The sequence below is a fragment of the Herpailurus yagouaroundi genome, unplaced genomic scaffold, assembly GCF_014898765.1.
Source record: "Herpailurus yagouaroundi ecotype Mexico unplaced genomic scaffold, PumYag 139, whole genome shotgun sequence".
Taxonomy (NCBI): Eukaryota; Metazoa; Chordata; class Mammalia; order Carnivora; family Felidae; genus Herpailurus; species Herpailurus yagouaroundi.
Window position 1 is genome coordinate 67,279,436 of NW_024412394.1, and position 23,833 is coordinate 67,303,268.

The 23,833-nt window shown below is 35.4% G+C and overlaps 1 protein-coding gene and 1 pseudogene across 4 annotated transcripts in view; one reads left to right on the forward strand and one right to left on the reverse strand.

Annotated features, from left to right (window-relative positions):
• CEP57L1 (centrosomal protein 57 like 1) overlaps nt 1–23,833 on the forward strand; it is a 78,713-nt gene that overhangs the window by 28,778 nt on the left and 26,102 nt on the right. For 2 of the 4 annotated variants that reach the window (XM_040474336.1, XM_040474335.1), the window contains exons 2-4: nt 17,347–17,512; nt 19,952–20,131; nt 21,474–21,595. In XM_040474336.1, coding sequence (XP_040330270.1) covers nt 17,350–17,512; nt 19,952–20,131; nt 21,474–21,595 — 465 coding nt within the window. In that variant the 5' untranslated portion in view covers nt 17,347–17,349. Of the gene's footprint in view, nt 1–16,111; nt 16,133–17,346; nt 17,513–19,951; nt 20,132–21,473; nt 21,596–23,833 lie in introns of those variants that run through there. The other 2 variants (XM_040474333.1, XM_040474337.1) reach the window with 2 other exon arrangements.
• Nucleotides 10,373–12,477, reverse strand: LOC121029877 (ubiquitin-40S ribosomal protein S27a-like; annotated as a pseudogene).

Here is a 23,833-nt window from a genome sequence, read left to right on the forward strand (position 1 = left end):
TGCTACACCACATTAATAAAAGAAAGGATAAGAACCATATGATCCTCTTAATAGATGTAGAAAAAGCATTTGACAAAATCCAGCATCCTTTCTTGATAAAAACCCTCAAGAAAGTAGGGATAGAAGGAACATACCTCAAGATCATAAAGGCCACATATGAAAGACCCACAGCTAATATCATCCTCAATGGGGAAAAACTGAGAGCTTTTCCTCTATGGTCAGGAACAAGACAGGGAAGTCCACTCCCACCATTACTATTTAACATAGTACTAGAAGTCTTTGTCTCAGCAATCAGACAACAAAAAGAAATAAAAGACATCCAAACTGGCAAGGAAGAAGTCAAAATTTCACTCTTTGCAGATGACATGATATGCTATGTAGAAAACCCAAAAGACTCCACCTAAAAATTGCTAGAACTGATATATGAATTCAGCAAAGTCACAGGATATAAAATCAATGCACAGAAATGTTGCATTTCTATACACCAACAATAAAGCAGCAGAGACAGAAATCAAGGAATCAATCCCATTTACAACTGCAGCAAAAACCATGAGATACCTATGAATAAACCTACAAACGAGGTAAAAGATCTGGTTTCTGAAAACTATAGGACACTCATGAAAGAAATTGAAGAGGACACAAAGAAATGGAAAAACATTCCATGCCCATGTGTTGGAAAAACAAACATTGTTAAAATGTCTATACTACCCAAAGCAATCTACACATTCAGTGCAATCCCTATGAAAATACCACCAGCATTATTCACAGAGCTAGAACAAACAATTCTAAAATTTGTATGGAACCAGAGAAGACCTTGAATAGCCAAAATAATGTTGAAAAAAAAAAAAAAGCAAAGTGGGAGGCATCATGATTCCAGACTTCAAGCCTATATAACAGAGCTGTAATCATCAAGACAGTACGGTACTGGCGTAGAAACAGACACATAGATCAATAGAACACAGTAGAGAGCTGAGAAATGGACCCACAACTGTATGGTCAACTAATCTTCAACAAATGGTGTTGGGAAAATTGGGCACCTACATGCAGAAGAATGAATCTGGGCCACTGTGTTACACCACACACAAAAATAAATTCAAAATGGATGAAAGACCTAAATGGGAGACAAGAAATCATCAAAATCTTAGAGAAGAACACAGGAAGCAACCTCTTTGACCTTGGCCATAGCAACTTCTTTCTAGACATGTCTCCAGAGGCAAGGGAAACAAAACCAAACATGAACTATTGAGACTTCATCTAAATGAAAATCTTCTGCACAGTGAAGGAAACAATCAACAAAATTAAAAGGTAACTTACGGAATGAGAGAAAATATTTGCAAATGACATATCAGATAAAGGGTTAATATCCAAAATCTATAAACAATTTGTCAATCTCAACACCCAAGAAACAAATAGCCCAGTTAATAAATGGGCAGGAGACCTGAACAGACACTTTTCCAAAGAAGACATATAGAAGGCTAACAGGCACATGAAAAGATGCTCAACATCGCTCATCATCAGGGAAATACAAATCAAAACCACGATGAGATACCACCTCACACCTTTTAGAATGGCTAAAATTAACATTACAGGAAACAACAGATGTTGGCTAGGATATGGAGAAAGGGGAACCCTCTTATCCTGTTGGTGAGAATGCACACTGGTGCAGCCACTCTGGAGAACAGTATGGAGGGTCCTCAAAAAACTAAAAATAGAACTGCCCTATGATCCAGCAATTGCACTACTAGGTATTTACCCAGAGGATACAAAAATAAAGATTTGAAGGGGCACATGCACCCCAATGTTTATAGCAGCATTAATCAACAATAGCCAAACTATGGAAAGATCCCAGATGTCCATCAGCTGATGAATGGATAAAGGCATTGTGGTATTTATATATAATAGAATACTATTTAGCTATCAAAAAGAGTGAAATCTTGCCATTTGCTATGACGTAGATGAAGCTAGAGTGTATTATGCTAAGCACAATAAGTCAGAGAAAGACAAATACCATGTGGTTTCGTACATATGTGGAATTTAAGAAACCAAACAGATGGACATAAGGGAAGGGAATCAAATATAAGATAAAAACAAGGAGGGAGACAAACTATAAGAGACTAATAAACATAGAGAACAAACTGAGGGTTGCTGGTGGGGTGTTGGGTGGAGGGATGGGCTAGATGGGTGACGGGTATTAAGGAGGGCACTTGTTATGATAACTTACTGAACCACCCAGGTGCCCCTCGATTGTATCTCCTAAGTATCTTTCATGTTTATCTCATCTACACCAGTCTTAATTCAGGCCTATATTTTTCCTTGTCTTAATTACTTCATCAACCTCTTAATTTGTGCCCCTGCCAATAATTCTTCCCCCTCCCGTCTGTTTATCTCAGAGCTATCCGAATAACCTGTGAGAATGCAAACATGATCATGTTATTTTTCCTTTATATATTTCATTGGCTCCACGTTGCCTGATCCTACAAAAGACAAACTCTAGTGTGATGTACAAAATCTTTTGTGGTTTGGCCCTTGCATACCTTTTTAGCCATCTGTTACTGCCAACATTTATTTACTTTGCTCCAGCCAGATTCACTAGGGTCTATCATGTCCGTCAATTATTTTACATTCTATCTCTACTAAGTCAGTATATCCAAATTTTGTATTCCTGTTAAGCCACTGTTTGCTTGTTTTGGTCTCTGTCTTTCACATTCTTCCTCAATGTCTGCTAAGCCTTGATTAAACAAACAACTTCTACCTCAGAGTCAGGCACTAAAAAACTGATTGGAAACTCTAAATCCATCCAATCCATTTATTTTATCGTCTTTAGTATCTTTGTTAACTTGAGCTAGTCATCTTCTGTCCCTAAGGATCGTCCCCTCTCCACTTAAGTATATAGAGTACTAATATTCTCAGAGCTGAATGTTTACCCTACCGTCACCTGTGCTGAGTGTCCCTCAATCCAGATATACTCTGTAATTCTCTCTTCATAGAAGAAAAAAAAAAAAAATTCAGTCTCCCAAATGGGGGTAAAGGAGTCTTCTGGCTCCATAAAGAGGTGAAGGGAGTTTGGGCATATAACTTACTTCTAAACTAAACTTTCATCCTGTTTCCTAGTGTTTGGCTGTATCTTAACTCTTAGAGAAGTACAGCTGATTTCTGAGCCATTTGGAGGTTCTGCAGGGTAAACTTAAAAAATCATTTCTTACTTGGGTTAGGAGACTGCCTCTTTTGCATTAGCTAAATCTGTTACTATTTGTACATCTGTTTTCTATTTTTCCAAAATTTTGTTATTGTCCTTGCAGTTTATATCTTTTTTAAAAAAGCATTTTAATATTATTTTAGTGAGTTTCCAAGAGAGAGCAAAAGCTAGTGTGTATGTCCACTCTGGCATATTTACCTAAACTCCTCTTTCAAAACTGTTTGGAATTTTAAATTATTTCTGGCTTTACTTATTTTTCCACCAATCAGGAAGAGTTAGATGATCTCTCTCTTGTATTCCCATGACACTCGGTGTATGCTTTTGTTACGGAACTGATCCCATTGAGTCATATGTTGTTTTTAACTTGTCTCCCCTACCACACATTGTTATGTAACCAATCTACAGAACTTTTTCATCTGGAAAAACTGAAACTCTGTAACTCCCTTTATACACCTCTCCTCAGCCACCATTCTACTTTCTGATTCTATGAGTTTGACTACTCTAGACACCTTTTAGAAGGGAATCATACATTATTTGTCTTTTTGTAGCTGGCTTTTTTCATTTAACATCTGTCCTCAATGTTTATCCATGTCTTCATATATGTCAAAATTTCTTTTTTTAAGGCCAAATTATATTCCATTGTATGTGTATACATTTTGTTTAGCCATTGATGGGTATTTGGGTAGCTTCTACCTTTTGACTATTGTGAATGATGCCGGTATGAGCATGATTGTACAGATACGTTTTCAAGAGACCCTGCTTTCAGTTCTTTTGGATGTATCCAAAAGTGTGATTGTCTTTTAAGATATTAAAGACATATTTCTTTTTTAAAGAAAACAGTTTCCCCCTTTATAAAAAATAGAATGTTTTTCCTTTGGAGCTTTGATGATGTTTTGTTATGTTGAGATTCAGGTTATACATTCCTGGCCAGAATACTGCTTAAGTGACCTGTCTTTTTTAGAGTTTCACATTCAGAGGCACAATGTCCCTCTTAACCTCTTAGGGGTTATGTTAATTTTAATCACTCAAAGTGTTCTGTTTCTTTATTATATAGTTACTACTTTTTTTTCTTGCATCTTATAAGCAATCTGTGGAAGAGACACTTAAGACCATGCAGATATTCTAGTTCTCATCAAAATTTCTACCCTTGAATTTAGCACTAATGCTTCTTGCCTAAATCAGTCTTTACTATGATGGCTGAAAAATGATGTTTTCTTTTCAAATTTTTATTTAAATTCTAGTTAGTTAACATATAGTGTAATATTGTTTTCAGCAGTAGAATTTAGTGATTCATTACATATAACACCCAGTGCTCAACACAAGTGCCCTCCTTAATACCCATCACCCATTTAGCACATCCCCATCCACCCCCCTCGCTTAATTCTCAGTTTGTTCTCTATTGTAAAGAATCTCTTATGGTTTATTTCCCTTTCTTTCTTTCTTTTTTTTCCCACCTTCCCATATATTCATCTGTTTTGTTTCTTAAATTCCACATATAAGTGAAATCATATGGTATTTGTCTTTTTCTGACAGACTATTTTGCTTAGCATGATACACTCTAGCTCCATCCATGTTGTTGCAGATGGCAAAGTTTCATTCCTTTTGATGGCTGAGTAATATTCCATTGTATGTATATACCACATCTTTATCCATTCAAAAATGATTTTTCAAATCCAATAAGGGCTATTTAATTTAAAGTTAATTATGAATTGTGTTAAATAGATCAATTGGAATGTCAAGTGGTCAATATATTAAATGTAAGATTTGCTGTTACTATTAAATATATATATTATACATGATAATCATTGAAGTATAATGATTAAACTGCTTCTGAAATTTTAGAATATAATAATTATAGTATTCCTATAAAGTCATTACATATTTTTAAAATTTAGATATATAGTGTACTTTTTTTTTTTTTTTTAAGATTTCACTTTTAAGAAATCTCTATACACAACATGGGGCTTGAACTCATAACCCCGAGATCCAGAGTTGCATGCTCTACCAACTAAGCCAGCCAGATGCCCCTATAGTGTGCTTTTCTTATTCTCAGTTTACAGATTGTTTACCAGGAACTCTACTGTCTGAATCCTCTTAGTGAACTCTATTTAATTAATGAGTAGTCAAATAATAGTCACCTTCTGCTATTGAAGAAAAAACAAACTTTACAGTATGGAGTAGCTTTGAGAACTTTAGCTGAATGGAAAGTTATAAACTCGTTTTCCTTTTTAAAGCATAAGTCTCATTCTGTGTTTGTCTAAAACATTTAGCATCTCTTAAGTAGGTCTAAAGCTGTTACAGTTTCAAGCAATATGGCAGATTTGATGTTCAGAGAAACCTCTGGTAAAGAACACGGAAATGATGTATAAAATGTTAAAACATTTATAGGTTAAAACATATATATATGGGTGAGTTGGAAGCAAAGTAAGTGGAAAATATGAGGCTGTATGCAATGAGCAAGCCCAGTTCCATGGGGATAAAGGAGCTCTCGAACCCATTTTATCCTTGAGGTCACCTTCTGATCCCTCATGGCCCAACACCTGGGCATTAAGGAGGTGTTTCTGCTTGCATGGGGCAGGAGATAAGTTCTTATGGGCATGCTCAGAGGTAAGCCTGGACACTGCAGTGTAAAGCTGGGATCCCCAAAGGATAAAACTTTCTGTTAATGACAGGAAAATAACTGCCTTTCAGAATGACACCATTGGGGGACCTGGGTAGCTCAGTCGGTTAAACATCCTACCCTTGATCTCAGCTCAGGTCTTGATCTCAGGGTTGTGAGTTCAAGCCCTGCATTGGTCTCCGCACTGGGCGTGAAGCCTACTTAAAAACAAAAACAGAATGACACTGTTTGTTTCATCCTTGGCTGTGAATGGAGTGGACAAAAAGAATCTCTCCTCATCACAGTTCTACTCTGATGTGGGTTTGGAGTTGGAATTCACACTGGCAAAAACAAATCTCAATATAAAAGTTCAGTTTAATGGTGCCTTGGGTTTGGGTGCCCTAAGATGGAAATCTTCTCTGAAGAAAAGTGCTTTAAATACTGGCTTTGAAGTATCCCCATAGTTAAAGTTCTAAGCATATACCTTTAGAGAGTGTTCTTGGGATCAACACATGTGGTAGGGAGAGGAAGGAAGCTCTTTTAGGCAGAGAAGTCAAGCTTCATTGAAGACCCAACAAAGGTTTCACTGATACTACAGGAAGCTCTGGAGATGGGGTGATCCTTCAGAGTTCACTTGAGTTAGGACAAGAGGGTCAGGCCTTTTTGGATGAGCAGCCCTCATTGGATGTGGGCTGCTCCTGGAAGGAGCCTTGACCTTAGGTGAGACAGTATTCTTTAGACAAAGTAACCCCAAAGAGGGCCAATAGCCAAGAGCCACTTTCTGGCAGGATTCCTAGCAGCTGTGGAAAAAGTTCACATTCCTGAAAGGGAATCCAGCTAGTTCATCATAATGTCTACCACAGTGAGCAAAGAAAACTTATAGGTGAACATAGCAAACACTGACTTTATAAATCAAAATAATATTGTCTATTTTGTGTGGTTAAAATAAAAATAAAACTAAAAATTTCAGAATCATAGTATTTGGAGGGGAGTGATTGGAATTAATGCCTTCTAAGATCTGTTATATGGTAGAATACTATACAGCAGGGAAAAATGAATGCCATACAGCTTCATGTTCCAACATAAACAGCAAGATTCTTTGAATGGAAAAAGTGTGATATCATTTATGTGAAGTTTAAAAACCATCAACACCAAACACTATATTGTATATTAAGGATACATACAAATATGATAAAACTTAACAGGTATTAGTAACACAAAATTCAAAGCAAGAATTAGGGAAGACACACAGAGGGCTTCCATAGCACTGTAACACTATTTCTTAATCTAGGTGTGGATACACAGAAATTTTTTTTATTGTAATTCCTTTAACTATACATATATGTATTATATATGTAGTAAATTATTTTTTTTTTAATTTTTTTTTTCAACGTTTATTTATTTTTGGGACAGAGAGAGACAGAGCATGAACGGGCGAGGGGCAGAGAGAGAGGGAGACACAGAATCGGAAACAGGCTCCAGGCTCTGAGCCATCAGCCCAGAGCCCGACGCGGGGCTCGAACTCACGGACCGTGAGATGACCTGGTTGAAGTCGGACGCCTAACCGACTGCGCCACCCAGGCGCCCCTGTAGTAAGTTATTTTTTAAAAAACTCTATTAAAGTAGAGTTTAAGGTATTTAGAAGGGAGAAATCTGCTGGTTTTGGTGACCAAAGTATGCTAAAGTTATCTCCTAGGTTAGTATTCAGCTGTGCTAATCTGGATCCAGTCAAGTCTACTGAGAATTAATCAGAAATGAATGATCAGTTATATGATTGAGTCATCTCCATTTGATTTATCAAATTTGCCCTCAAACGGGATGAGATTGCTCTTTTACAGGCCTTTCAGATCCAGTAAATGATGAAATTTGAAGTTTGAAAATGATTCTAAATTCTGCAGTAAGTTTTTGTTAGATGAATTCAATATATAATAGTTATCACAGTAAATATTCAATGCAACATCTACATCAATAAATATAGAAGCTCTACTTTTTTCTCTTAAAATCTGTCTCATCCATAAAAATCAGAGAAAGCAGCTTTGAATTCAACAGGAAGATAGTGAGCTCTGTTTCTCTGGAGACATACAGTCGAGCTTAAATGACCTGTTAAAAATAGTGTGAGAATAAGTTTGTATTGAAAGAAAGGGTTAGTGGGGTGCCTGGGTGGCGCAGTCGGTTGAGCATCCGACTTCAGCCAGGTCACAATCTCGCGGTCCGTGAGTTCGAGCCCCACGTCAGGCTCTGGGCTGATGGCTCGGAGCCTGGAGCCTGTTTTCGATTCTGTGTCTCCCTCTCTCTCTGCCCCTCCCCCGTTCATGCTCTGTCTCTCTCTGTCCCAAAAATAAATAAAAATGGGGGAAAAAAAAATAAAAAAAAAAAAAAGAAAGAAAGGGTTAAAATAGATAGCCTCTAAGATGCTTTTGGACTTTACTAAGATTACATACTTTTATGTTTGATTCAGTGTTTCTTACTTCCCATTTCTCTTCAGGAGGCGTTTTCCTGATAACTCTCCATTAGGGTAGTCTTTGTTTAATAAATGTAAATCAACCAGAGTTCTTAAGAGAGAATATTTTTCTCTAGTGTCATGGATTTTTGAGTGCAGGAAACTTGAGCTGTGTGACTTTAAGCAAATTAATTAGTGTCTCTGGACTTTGGCTCATACATCTATAAAATGAGAAGATTGCAGCTGATATAAGTTTTAAATGGATATGTGAAATTTTCCTATCAATTCTAGAACTCCCAAATATTTATGACTTATACAGACTTATGGTACCATGGACTTCTCCATATATTCTCATTTTGAATATAGTCACTACTATTTCAGAAAACTAAAAAACTTGAAATAGCCTTTGTTACCTCTTAATACTTTTCAGAGGAAAATACAAGATAATGTTTTTTTAAAAAAACAGACTCTATTTCACTGTGTTCTGAAATTGATTGTAACTTAACCTTCAGATTAGTTATTTTGAATATCCCTGCAACGCAAATGTCTCATATTTTTTTAATTTTACAACGCTATAATTTTTGAATGACACTTTAATTCTTAAGTCTATACCAGTATTCTTGCACTTTTAATATAAACTATTAAGGGAATATTTTACAATATATTAGGTAAAAATGCCAATATTTGGGTCAAAAACTAATAAAATTACATATAAATTAAATATGGGTCAAAAGCATAATTTTAGTTTTATTCTCCCATTTGATTATGCTGGGAAATTTTTAATTATTTTAAATTATTGCATACAGGATAGCCCATTAATAACTTCCCATTCAATTTATTAAGGTTAAGAAGTTACTAAAGGTCAATTATAGAGGAAAATAAATCAAGGCAGAATTACATGATTGTTTCACATCTTATCAAGCAGGAAACTCTAAATTGCAAATAACTTTATTACATCCTCTAAATTGCATAAACCTTAGGTTTCTGTTATTATGTCCTTGTCACTATTCTTAATGTTTCACTGTGCAACAAAATTATGAGTTGCAGTCAGTGTATTAGCTTTAATAGAGCTTTCAAAACAAATACCACAGGCTGGGTGGCTTAAATAAAGAAATTTATTTCTCACAGTTCTGGATGCCACAAGTCCAAGATCAAGATGTCAGCAGATTTGGTTTCTTCTGAGGCCTCTTTCCTTGACTTGCAGATGGTTGTCTTCCCACATGCCTTCACTTGGTCTTTCCTCTGTATGCACACATCCCTGATATATCTATTTGTGTATCTAAATTTCCTTTTTTTATAAGGACACCAGTTAAATTGGATTAGAATCCATCCTAACGGTTTTATTTTAACTGAATCACCTTTTTAAATGCCCTACTCTAAATATAGTCACATTCTAAAATACTGAAGGTTAGAGATTTAACATATGAATTTGGGGGGTACAGTCAATGAAATTGTATATGGTTTTCTTACCTACCATAGAAGTTTTCAAGAATGAAAATTATTGATTCTGTGCAAGTGGTTTGCATGCTCTGTATAGTTGTTTTTTTGCACTGTGACTTATGGCAGGTTAACTCAGGATGAATGATAGGACACACTTTATGAGTGCTCTGTGATTTTAAGTCAGGTAATTGAAGTTCTCTTCAAAAAGACATCGTAATTTGAATCAAATTTGTATGTCTTTTGCTAATTTATCTTCCTCTAGTTGCCCTTTTCGTATGAGGCCCTTGGAACTATCTTTAGTTCTTACATTATACCATCAGTGGTCTCTTCCTCTTCAAAATCAATTGACTTTTTTTTTTAATCTAAACTACTTTCTCCTTCTTGAAATAATCTCTTCTTTGTTGTTGTTGTTGTTGTTGTTGTTGTTGTTAGTTCATGTCTTTTATTAACCCATATACAATTACTTGTCTTCCAGGGGTAACTGGGTGGTTCAGTCAGTTAAGCATCCGACTTCGGCTCAGGTTGTGATCTTGTGGTCTGTGAGTTCAAGCCCTGTGTCAGGCTCTGTGCTGACAGCCCGGAGCCTGAGCCTGCTTTGGATTCTGTGTCTCCATCTCTATCTGCTCCTCCCTCGCTCACACACACACTCTCTCTCTCTCAAAAATAAACATTAAAGTAAAATAAAACAAAAAAACAATTACTTGTCTTCTGGTTTGTTGAAGCAACAGTGTAACAACATTTGCCACAATAATGTCTGTCAAAAGTGACTAGTCATAAAAGTGTCTAGTCATTAAAACTCCAGCATCACATTCATCTGAAGGGCATTCCCGACAAAGGTGACTGATTTTGCCATTCTCATCCACCTTATAGTATTTCAGGATGGCCAGTTTAACCTTTCTCTTATGCTTATTCTTCTTGGGCATGGTGTAAGAGACTTCTTCCTTTTCTTAGCACCACCACAGAGTCCCAACACAAGATGGAGAGTGGACTCCTTTTGAATGTTGTAGTCAAAGTACATCCATCTTCCAGTTGCTTGCCAGCAAAGATCAGTCTCTGCTGATCAGGAAGAGTTCCTGATCCTGAATCTTGGCCTTCACATTTTCTGTTGTATTTGAAGGTTCAACCTCAAGAGTGATGGTCTTCCCCATAAGAGTTTTCACGAAAATCAGCCTCTTGGCAGTGGTTCCACCACACATGGTGGATCAGAAAGTCCTCTCTTTGTTTTGACATCATAGTTTTCTGGTTCTTTTCCTTCATAGGTTTCTCTTTCTTTTGTTTTCCTTATCTGAAATCTTTTGTATTTAGACTCTTCCTTTAGGTGACTTCTATTCTATGGTTTTATATATCATCCATATGCTGGCAATGTCATTGTTTATATTTCTGTACTAGAACTCTCCTCCAAGCTTTAGACTCTTCTATCAAACTACCTATTTCTTATCTTAACTTGGATGTCTCACAGTTAGAATAGTGTTTGACACATATCAGTACTATATGAGTATTAGCCATTATCTTTGTTTTCTTTTTAATAAATGGCACTATCATCTATCCAGTTATTTAAGCTAGAAACCTTGATTTCTCCCTTTTCTTCTCTTAATCCAGTTCATCACTTGTGTCTTCAGGATACATCTTGCTTGTATACACTCTCTTCATCTCCATTTTCACCACCCTAATCCAAACACAGCATCATCTCTTACCTGGCTAACTGCAAATATCCCCAAACTATAGGCTGTTTAACATAGTGATTAAGAACCCAGGCTTTGGAATTGAACTGGCTAGGTTTAAATCCTGGCTCCACCACTTACAAGTTGTATGAACTTTGGTGACCTCTATTTCTTTATTTCTTCTTAGTGCCTCTATTTCTTTATTTATAAAAAAAATAGTAATAATAACAACAACAACAACAACAACAATAATCCTTACCTCATAGGATTGTTACAAGGATTAGATGAGATACTGCATGTACAGGGCTTAGAATCACAGCTAAAAATTCAATATAAATTGGCCATTCTCAGATTTGCACAGGAGCAAGAGTGGTCTTTATTCAAATTGCTAACTTCTAACATTTTAAAAAATAAAGTCTTTCAGTTATATAAAAAGATTTACTAAATTATATAAGACAGGTGATTACAGAGGGGTATACAAGTACCTGTATACCCCTCTGTAATCACCTGTCTTTTTGCATCCTCACCCACCTAACTACCATCCTGAGTTTGGTATTTATTATCTCATACTTGTCTTTATACTTTTGATGCATATGAATATATCTCTAAACAATGTATAATATTTTTTACATGCCTGATAACATATTGAACATATTCTTTGCGTCTCCCTTTTTTTCTTCAACGTGTTTTTAAGATTTGTCCACGAGGGTACATGTTGCTGTTTCATTCATTCTTTTTTACTGCTGCATAGTAGTCCAATGAATAACTTTTGTCCCTTTCTTACTGGTATGTTATCTTTAAAGATTTAATTTGTGGGGCTTTATATCTTATTTTGTTAATAATTTATTAGCTATGTACATGTAGGTACCCTCTCTCAGGCTATGGCTTTTCTTTTTACCTTTGTAATGGCATCTTGTGATGTATATTTTTTATGTTAAAATAATCAGTCTTCTAACTTACAGTTAGGGATTTTATGTCATGTTTTCAAAAGCCTTCAAAGCCCAAAGTTGCTAAAGACATTTTCCTATATGCTCTCCCAGACATATTTCTTTGTACATTTTTGCTTTTAACACATATGGATTTAACTTTTGATACAGTTTTGAAATAAGGATCCAGTTGTTTTTAAATTTCGAGAATCAGTTTTTCCCTCACCAATTATGAATAGCCTAACTATTCTCCACTGATAAGAAGTTCCCTTTTTGTCATATATCAAGTTATTATACAGGGTTTGGTCTGTTTCTGAGCTGTGTTCTGTTAGTTTGTTAATCGCTCCTGACTGTTTCACTGACTTAATTATTTTAGTTTCATGGTAAGTCTTGATAACTGACAGGACAAGTTTCTTCATCTTATTCTTCTTCAAAAATCTTTTGACGATTCTAGGCCTTTTACCTATTTTCTTGCCTTTAAAAGAGCTTTGAAATGTAAAAAGTGATATTTCCTTGTTTTCTTTTAAAATAAATGTTTGTTTACCTTTACCACATGAGACACACTCTGTTTCCTACTAGATTTAATTCTGTTCCATTCCATTGTACTTCACCTGAAATATGTTTTCTTTCAAAATAAATATGGCTACCATTTATCAAATACATATTTTGCTTACAGTGCATACTTGCAGACATAAATTCTAAGTGCTTTATATACATTATCATATTTTGTCTATAGCACCCCTATGAGATACTACCATCCTAATTATGTAGAGAAGGAAATTGAGACCCGGAAAAGTTTAAAAGTGTTTCTAAAAGTCAGAAAGATGGTAAGTTGGAGATCAGAATTTGAACTGAGTTCAAACTCCAAAGGTTACTTTTATATCTGGATACAACTGGTTTTCTTTCATTATTGTTAAGGTTTATTGTTTATTAGCTACATTTTTCTCTAAATTGATGGTTTATAATCACTTGACATTCTTCTGTTATGATGCTAGTATTTTTCTTCTGATTTATAAAAGCTTTTTCTGTATCAATGATATTCCCCTTTGTCCTTCATTGCATATTTTTTTTTCTGCATTCTTTTGCCTTTTGGTTTTGTGCATAATTTTTATATGGTATAGTTGAATTTTAATGTAGCCATTGTATCTTTTATTTTTACCATAGTTCTATACATAAAACACCTTACCATTTCTATGATTATTTTAGTTATTCAGATTTTTAAAAAAATTTTTTTAACGTTTATTTATTTATGAGACAGAGAGAGACAGAGCATGAATGGGGGAGGGTCAGAGAGAGGGAGACACAGAATCCGAAACAGGCTCCAGGCTCTGAGCCATCAGCCCAGAGCCCGACGCGGGGCTCGAACTCACGGACCGCGAGATCGTGACCTGGCTGAAGTCGGACGCTTAACCGACTGCGTCACCCAGGCGCCCCAGATTTTTTAAATAATTTTTAAAGTTTTTTAAAAAATTGACTCTGTAACATACCTGAAATTTGTATTGATATATGGAATGAGATAAAGGTTTAATTGGATTTTTTTCCTAAAATTTTTCTAACACTGAATGAACAACAAATGCATCATTTGTTGAATCCAGTGGAAGTATTTATGTTAAATTCTTATATGTACTGGTTTCCTTTGACCAGTTGGTTTTTATATCATTGTCTTAACATTTTAGTTGTATACTATAAATAATAGATTGTAGTATCTATTAGGGCATCTATAAGGCAAATTCTTTAATCAGAGTTATCCAACTCAATTGTTATAGTACTTTTTAAAATGCTATATATTAAAAAATAAAATAGACTTAGTCCAACCTTTTATTGAGTTTGCTCTTAAGGTAAGTTAACCTAGGTGCATTCACAAAGAAAACCAGGTAAATGATACAGCTGCTGATATTTTTCTTTAAGGAAAAATCTAAACCTGAAAGAATTAGCAGTATAGGAAACAGAGAGTATCCCATTCCAAGAACCCATTGTAGTATCTCTGGCCGTCTCCTAAGCTGTCTCCCTAACAATCCTATGGGATTATGCAGAGGTGATGGCACAGTCAGCCACTAGCTGGAATAGACATTGGTTGTTAAAAAGGACCGTTTTGGAACAATTGCTTCCCTCAAGAACAAGTAAAACTACTTTTCAGTACAGTATTTGTGTCTAGCACAGTTTTTTGGAGGAGAGGTGGGGGTGTTTCTGTATGCAGTGGCTCCTTAGTTGCAGCTCATGAAAGTGTCTTAACTGTATTTACCATAGAGAAAATGGATAATTTTCCTGGTTGTTTGTAAGCTGTCAGGAATAGTTCCAGGCACAACTTGACTTTCCTTATGCTTTACCACGCTCTTGATGCAAATGAGGTCCACATTTCACAGCCTTTTGCCCTCGCTTGCAGATCCTCTAAAATGCTCTACAGGATTTTCGGAGGTCTTTTCAATTACCTACAGCGATGCTCCATGCCAGATACGTCAGAATCCTTGGAGTTCAGGGCTTAGGCACCTCTATGTATTCTCAGAAATTTTTACTCTAGAAATTTCTGTCATACATACCCATGAATATATCCCTTCCTGGTGTGCTCTCTCTCTCTCTCTCTCTCTCTCTCTAGCTGAACAAGACTACCAATGCACCAGAGCCCTCAAAATGCCAAAACTGTGAGTTATCTCTAGCAACTTCCCTCTTCATTGGAATATAACATCCCATACAAAGCAGGACAGCTAATGTCCCAATCTTTTGTACAGATATTGGTGAAATGTTTCTCAGTTTTTACTTAACAACCCTCTCCATTCCCAACACCCATGTTGAGTCCATGAGACTGGGTCAGAGATGAATTAGAATGTTTACCACTGTACTTTACTCAGAATTACTCCTCTCTTCCTCCATCAAGTTAGGCTTTGACTTTGGATCAAGCTTTCTGTATTTTTCATCTTGCCTCAGAGTGAGTTTTTCTCCTAGAATATCACAGTTCTTTGCGTAAAGAAACTTCTAGTGGGTTTATGCACTTGTTTATAAAGCAGGACTGGATTGTACAGGTTAAGCTGGGACCTCTATTACAATGAAAACCCCTGAGCTCTATGTCACATCATAGCATGTCTTCTCATTTTTTTTACTGTTTCCTTTCTTTTTCACCACCTATCAGTGTATTGCTATTCTGCTTATGCCCACTTTAAGATGTCTTTACACATTTAATTTAAATGATCTTTAGTCTAATTTTTTTTTAATGTTTATGTTTTTGAGAGAGACAGACCAGGAACAGGAGAGGGGCAGAGAGAGGGGGATACAGAATTGGAAGCAGACTCCAGGCTCTGAGCTGTCAGCACAGAGCCCAATGCCAGGCTCAAACTCAGGAACCGTGAGATCATGACCTGAGCCGAAGTCAGACACTCAACCGACTGAGCCACCCAGGTGCCCCCGTTTAGTCTGATTTTTAATTTAATGCCATCTTCTAAGGAGTCGTTTCATTTACATTAAAAACCTCCAATTTAAATTTGTTTTTTAACTGATGCAAAATCCAATTTGTAAATAAATATTATATTTGGTAAAGAGGAAGCAGACAGAGTCCTCCCAAGGACTTCAGGGTATAGTGACTAATGTTAAAATTTCATTCTTTTTATTATTAGAGAAACTCACCAGGAGCCAAAAACTGAATTATCTTGAGTAATTCCAAGGTTTTTGGGATAGTTTCAGCTACACACCTCTCCCTGAATACGTACAACCATGTTCAGAACTTTTGTACTTTGGTGTCCTACCTCTACTTCATTGTGAGCCAACTGTGACTAACTTTGCTCTCTTGTTTTTTGAGGGAACAGCAACTTAGATAGATGCAGTCTCCCATGGGGAGCAGACAGTGTCTGAGCAGCAACAACCCCAAGGGATGGAGACATGGTTAGTAGCCGTGGATGGTAGCCGGTGCTAATAATAGTAGCAAAAAATGATTGCTTCTCGAGAGCAAAGGGCAGCAAGTATTCTAGGAAAGCTTCCTAGGCTATATAACTTTTAGAATAGACCAATCAGAATGTCCTGAAAGACAGCCAATCACAGCAGTAGGTAAGGTAGAAAATCCTACTGAGTTAATTGGGTTCTGTACCCTGCCAGAAATTACATTCATGGGAAGTATCTACTTTTGCCTTATGAATTGGGAAGGTAGTGAAATCACTGAAAATTTGCAATTCTCAAAAATTAAAATAGGCTAATTATATAATGGAATTCTAAGTTTACATTTTAAAATGAGTTTTCTTTCTTAAAATTGTGCTTATGAATTGTTTTGCGTGTGTGTATGAACAGTTGTTACCCTGTTTTTTCCAATGTAGCTATGAATTAACATTAACTAGAATCTGTTAAGTAGAATACATTTCTACAGTCTTTAAATTACAGAAAGGAAAATAAATGATTTAGGAAATTTAGACAAAAAATTACCTGCTGAAATGGTTAAAAGGGCTCTCCTAAATTAAAAAATTGAAATTGAAAAAAAAACCCCTCCAGAATGGCAAAATAAAGCTATTTTAGATTCTTCAGATTTGGAACCATTGTAAACTATGATTAGGATGCTGGTGCATTAAGTGGAGTTGTGTCTTATTCAAGGATATATACAGAACTGATATATACAAAATCTGATATATACAAAATTACCCTTGAAAATCCTTTAGGAAGCCAGGACATTGGAGTTCCACAGTTAGGATTCAAGGATTGTATTAAACGGGTGGCTTGTGTTTCAAAGCTATGTTGTCTTTTAGAATATATACTTCCTCTAAGAACCCTAGAGTCACACTATTTGTAGAGTGGTGCTTAGATGATGAGGGTATATGAACTTACGATCAGCTGAGAAATGAGCAAATTCACACCACTCACTCCAGAGCATATGCTCACTGAAAATCAGGTAGAATTATCTATACTATTTATATGGTAAATAGTCATTTTTCTTTCTTGTATTACTAAGCTTCTTATAGTTGAATTTGTGATAATTAACTTCATAAAGAAACAACTCCACAGTATATGAGTATGTGTTTATGTTAAGTTTTACCTGAATTTTTGCCTAATCTTTTTGTCATTCAAGTAAGAAAGAATGATGCTATACTGTATTATTCCTTTATTGTCTACAGATAATGGATTCTGAATTAATGCATAGTATTGTAGGAAGCTATCTTAAACCTCCAGAAAGAGTGTTTGTTCCATCATTTGCCCAGAATAATGAAACATCCCAGACTTACCGCTCTGCGAACTTAGAGGTTACCTCTCCTAAAATGCTTCATAGTCCAAATGGCCAAGGTAATTCTGTGTTTTTAATGTTTATTTATTTTGAAAGAGAGAGAGAGAGTGGGGGAGGGGCAGAGGGAGAAGGAGAGAGAGAATCCCAAGCAGGCTCCAGGCTGTCAGCGCAGAGCTGGCACAGGGCTCTATCCTATGACCGAGCTGAGCTGAGCCTAAATCAAGAGTCAGATGCTTAACAAAAACTGAATCACCCAGTGCCCCAAATAACCAAGGTAACTCTAATTTACAATCTTATTTAAAATTGGGGAATGGTATAAAACATGTTATATAAAATTTTACATTAAAAAAATTTTTTTTAATGTTTATTTTTGAAAGAGAGACAGAGTGTGAATGGGGGAGAGGCAGAGAGAGAGGGAGACACAGAATCCGAAGTAGGCTTCGAGCTGTCAGCACAGAACCTGATGCAGGGCTCTAACTCCTGGATGGTGAGATCATGACTCATGGTCATGACCTGAGCTGAAGTTGGATGCTTAACTGACTGAGCCACCCAGGCTCCCCTAAAATTTTACATTTTTATGCAGAAAATAATATTATGTGTTTAATCTTAGTAAAACTATTAGTTTTGACTCGGTTGCTTAAAGTTTCTATAAACATAGATAAGTTATTTAATATTTTTTATTTTGGCTTCTTCAGCTATAAGGTGAAGATTAACCAGCTAGACACATATTACAATTTTATCCTAAAAAATCACTATAAAATAGGAAAATACTCTGAAGAATAAAAGGTCATATTTGGAATCCTTGTAAACTAGGTGATTAGAATAATAGTGAATTGAGTAAAGTTGTGTCTGATTCAAGGATTAAATTCAGAAATTGCCTGTTTCCAAAATTGTCCTTGAAAATTTTATGGGAAGTCCATACATTGTAAGTACATTGTAAGTATTGTCTTTTAAAATATAAACTTAGGAGAATCTCATAATTGAATTAGGAAAACATTTATGAATTTAGGCATACCTATGCCATACAAATTACCTGCTAAGATGCTATCACCTTGTTTTTTAATATTCTGTGATTATAGTTACCATTAATAAATAGACTAGCAGTGTGGTGTAAAAAGCTGTACGAAATATTCCAAATCAGCAAGCCAGGTATTGCATCTAAAGAGCAATAAATGTAATTTCTTGATCTCATTTTAAAAAACAAAACAAAAAACAAATGGTGATCTCTAGCAAACATCGTTCTAATTGGACATAAACTACAGGCATACCTTAGAGATATTGTGGGCTTGGTTCCAGACCACTGTAATAAAGTGAATATATCACAATAAAGTGAGTCAAATGCATTTTTTGGTTTCTCAGTGCATATAAAAGTTACATTTAGACTACACTCTAGTCTATTAATTTTGCAGTAGCATTGTCTAAAAAACAATGAACTACATATCTTAACTAAAAAATACTCATTGCTAAAAAATGCTAAGCATCATGTGAGCTTTCAGTGAGTTATAATGACTGAACACAGATCACCGTAACAAATATAATAATCATGAAAAGTTTGAAATAGTACAAGAATTACCAAAATGTAACACAGAGACATGAAGTGAGCAAATGCTGTTGGGAAAATGACACTGGCAGATTTAATCAACACAGGGTTGCCACAAACCTTCAATTTGTAAAAAAAAAAAAAAAAAAAAAAAAGGGAAATGCAGTATCTGTTAAGTGCAATAAAGTGAAGCACAATAAGACCAAGTATGCCTGTATGTAAAAATTAACCTATAACCTATAACATTTACCTATATTTCATTCCCCTCTAGTTGTATACTTTGAAGTTATAACTGAATAGACATTATTACTTGAAATTTTTATAACTCTGAACTTACCTGAATCATCATGATATTAATATAGCTGAATAAAAATCACAGTAGTATATGTGTACCACTTGAAATCTTTCAAGCCTGATATGAATCAAACCACTAGGGTATAATTTTTTTTCTAGTGGAAGAAATTGTGTTCTAACTCATATGTTCTGATTATTAATACTGTAATCTTAGACAAAGAATCATAACGTGTTTGTGGTTTAGCTAAACTGAACATATCAAGAACTGAGAAAAACCTTTAACATTAAACCTAAATTTCCATGTTAATTAGTGGATACTACATTTAAATTTTCTTTATCCATACTCAGACTCTTACGCCTCCTAGACTATATCTTTTTTAAGTCTTTTTATTTGAAGATATATATTTTATTGAACTAAATTGTGATTATTAGCTGTCTCAAACCTAGAAAATTACTACATACAATCACAAATATACTGTTTTTATAAGATATGTTAGAAAAAATTTGTCTCTCTTTAGAGGTTTAGTGAATTTTTTTGAGGAATATACATTACTTGTACGTTTTTCTGGCTTACTAACAAAAATATACCGTTACTTTTATATGATACTGTGTAAGTGTTCAAAATTTTTCATTAAAATAACAAGCAAATTTTTTTTTTCAACAGCTCTAATTTTAGCCTTAAAAACTCTTCAGGAAAAGATTCATCGTTTAGAGTTGGAGAGAACACAAGCTGAGGACAACCTGAACATTCTTTCCAGAGAAGCAGCACAGTATAAAGAGGCCTTGGAGAAAGAAACAAATGAGAGAAATCTGGTACACCAGGAACTGATAAAGCAGAAAAAAGGTAAGAAAATTCAATAGTTCTCAAAAACAAGGAATTATCAGAGTTTACAACTTGAAAATAATAAGCCCAGTCTAACATTTACTCAAATATCTTTGTTCTTATGTATATTCAAACCTTGAGGGCTTGTTCTCAATTTGATAATTTGCATTAAATGGATATAATATTGAGCTTACATATATTATCCCAGTTCATAAATTATTGAGATTTAAAGAAAAAATTAAGTTTTTAGACAAATTGTGTTTAGAAATTAGGACATTTTCAGAATACCAAAAAAATCTAGTTTTACCCATAATATAATTGAAATACTTTATATTTTCAGTCAACACTGATTTTTTAAATTCGAAAATATAAAGCAACACTAGTAATTAAACAATACAGAAACCATAAAAATGAATACAATTCTTTTATTAACTTGAAAGGTTAATTAGAGGAAATGGACAGGTAAGTAGAGATTTCTGTGGAAATTACAAAAGAACATCAGGACATAAGTTTTTAAATTTTAGAACATAAATTCTTTAGGAGCTCCTGGATTAAGTGTCCAACTTCAGCTCAGGTCATGATCTCACTGTCTGTGAGTTCAAACCCTGCGTCCGACTCTGTGCTGACAGCTCAGAACCTGGAGCCTGTTTTGGATTCTGTGTCTTCCTCTCTTTCTGCCCCTCCCCTGCTTGCCCTCTGTCTCTCTCAAAAATAAACATAAAAATATTCAAAAAAAAAAAAAAGTAAGTTATTTATATAAGTTTACTTCATAATGTGTAACTTTCTTTTCCCTTGTACTACATTCACCATCATAAATAAGGTTCAAATTTGTGTGTCAACTTACAAAAGAGTGACGAAATGAGAAAAATTTTTCTGAGGTAATTGGACAAAAGTGGAAGAAACTGCTGAGGAAAGTAAAAAATTAAAGGATTAGAAGGGATTACTTCTTAGGACATTAACTATGCTGTCAGTAGTCAAGAGCAGACGAAATGGGAATGGTAAAATGCATATACCCGAGTTTCCTGAAAGAGAAAACTATATAGATAAGAAAGAGACTTTAGGTCCTCTGTCATTTCCCAGGAACATCCAGGATTTCTATCATCCCACAAGTAAGTCACTGACATCTTACTCTTTCATAAGTGTACCCTGTGGATCTTTAGGGGGAGACAGTGTTAAACTAGTTATATGTACTTAATGAGAAATTCACAAAATGTGTGTCCATAACTCTTAGAGAGCCAGTATTAGAACTAAAGATTTCTTGAACTTCTAGGTCTTGATTGAATTTACATAATGTATTTCTCATGATAACCAAACCTGTAATCTATGTGATAATCAACACATTATTACTTTTTCTTTCTCACAGATATTACTATACAGTTAAATTCTGCCCAGGTTCGCTGTACTCTTCTAGAGAAGCAACTAGAATATACAAAGAGAATGGTTCTCAATGTAGAGCGAGAGAAGAATATGATCCTAGAGCAACAGGTGAACATATTTTTATATGAATAAAATATAATTTAATATGTTTTGGGAGAATAATGTTATGGGAAGATTGTATTACAATCTTAAGTAGGATAAAGAGCTATATTGAGATTTCCACTTACATTGAAGCTGACTGGGTCATTGGACTAAGCTTTGTGTAGAAGGAAACAAGAAAAACTAGGCAAGATATTAAAAAAGAAGGAAAGAAGGGAGACAGGGAGGGAGGAAGAAAGGAAGAAAGGGAAAAAATACATAAAGGCATTGGAGAGTTAACTAAGTGATGAAAAATCACCAATTAAAGGGGCGCCTGGGTGGCGCAGTCGGTTAAGCGTCCGACTTCAGCCAGGTCACGATCTCGCGGTCCGTGAGTTTGAGCCCCGCGTCAGGCTCTGAGCTGATGGCTCAGAGCCTGGAGCCTGTTTCCGATTCTGTGTCTCCCTCTCTCTCTGCCCCTCCCCCGTTCATGTTCTGTCTCTCTCTGTCCCAAAAATAAATAAACGTTTAAAAAAAAAAAAAAAGAAAAATCACCAATTAAAAATTAATGGGTGTAGACTTAAATCCAAAGTGGTTGGCCTCCAAAGAGGTTGGCCTCTAGAGAGGCTAGTTTCAGGCCCTATCCTTCTTATGGCATTTCTGATTCCAGAGATTCAACTGAGTGGCCAGATAATGCTTTTCAAAGCTATGGGGCTAAAGAAATTGAAGTTAGATTCCAGGGCCTAGCGAGAGTAGGAACCCTGATAGATCCATTGTACTCCGAATGCTTTGTAGGGATGAACAAGAAAGAAAACAACCCAGATAAATCGATCAGAGAAATCCAGAAAATCTTAGTCTTTGAAATTGGATTGAAGTCATCCTGGATAGCTAATGTTCCTAGGGATCTGAAATTATTTCTACAAACCTTTCTTTGACGCAGTGAAAAACTTTCAGTCAAACATAACCAGGCAGAAGGAATTAAGACACTATGAGAGTTTCTTTCATTAGTGTTTTGTAGTTTTCAGAGTACAAGTCTTTGACCTGTTTGGTTAGGTTTTTTCTTAGGTATCTTACTGGTTTTGGTGCACTGGTGATGGGATTGATTCCTTAATTTCTCTTTATGCTGCTTCATTATTGGTGTATAGAAATGCAACAGATTTCTTCGAATTAGTAATCAAAAATCTCCCCAAAAACAAGAGTCCAGGGCAGGATGGCTTTCCAGGGGAATTCTACCAAACATTTAAAGAAGAGTTGACACCTATTCTATTGAAGCTGTTCCAAAAAATAGAAATGGGAGGAAAACTTCCAGACTCATTCTATGAAGCCAGCATTACCTTGATTCCAAAACCAAAGTCCCCACTAAAAGAGAACTACAGACCAATTTCCCTGATGAATATGGATGTAAAAGTCCTCATAGCCAACCAGACCCAACAATACATTAAAAGAATAATTCACTATGACCAAGTGGGATTTATACCTGGGATGAAGGGCTGGTTCAATATCTGCAAATCAATTAATGTGATACATCGCGTTAATAAAAAGAAAGACAAGAACCTCATGATCCTCTCAATAGATGCAGAGAAAGCATTTGACAAAATACAGCATCCTTTCTTGATAAAAACCCTCAAGAAAGTAGGGATAGAAGGATCATATGTGAAGATCATAAAAGCCATATATGAAGGACCCACCGCTAATATCATCCTCAAGGGGGAAAAACTGAGAGCTTTCCCCTTAAGGTCAAGAACAAGACAAGGATGTAGGATGTCCACTCTCACCACTGTTATTCAACATAGTGTTGGAAGTCCTAGTCTCAGCAATCAGACAACACAAAGAAATAAAAGGCATCCAAATAGGCAAGGAGGAAGTCACTTTCACTCTTTGCAGACAACATGATACTCTATCTGAAAAACCCAAAAGATTCCACCAAAACACTGCTAGAACTGATCCATGAATTCAGCAAAGTCACAGGACATAAAATCAACGCACAGAAATCGGTTGCATTCCTATACACCAATAATGAAGCAACAGAAAGAGAAATCAAAGATTCAATCCCATTTACAATTGCACCAAAACTATAAAATACCTAGGAATAAACCTAACTAAAGAGGTGAAAAATCCATGCACTGAAAACTATAAAAAGCATATGAAAGAAATTGAAGAAGACACACCAAAAAATGGAAAAATATTCCATGCTCCTGGATTGGAAGAACAAATATTGTTAAAATGTCGACACTACCCAAAGCCACCTACATATTCAGTGCAATCCCT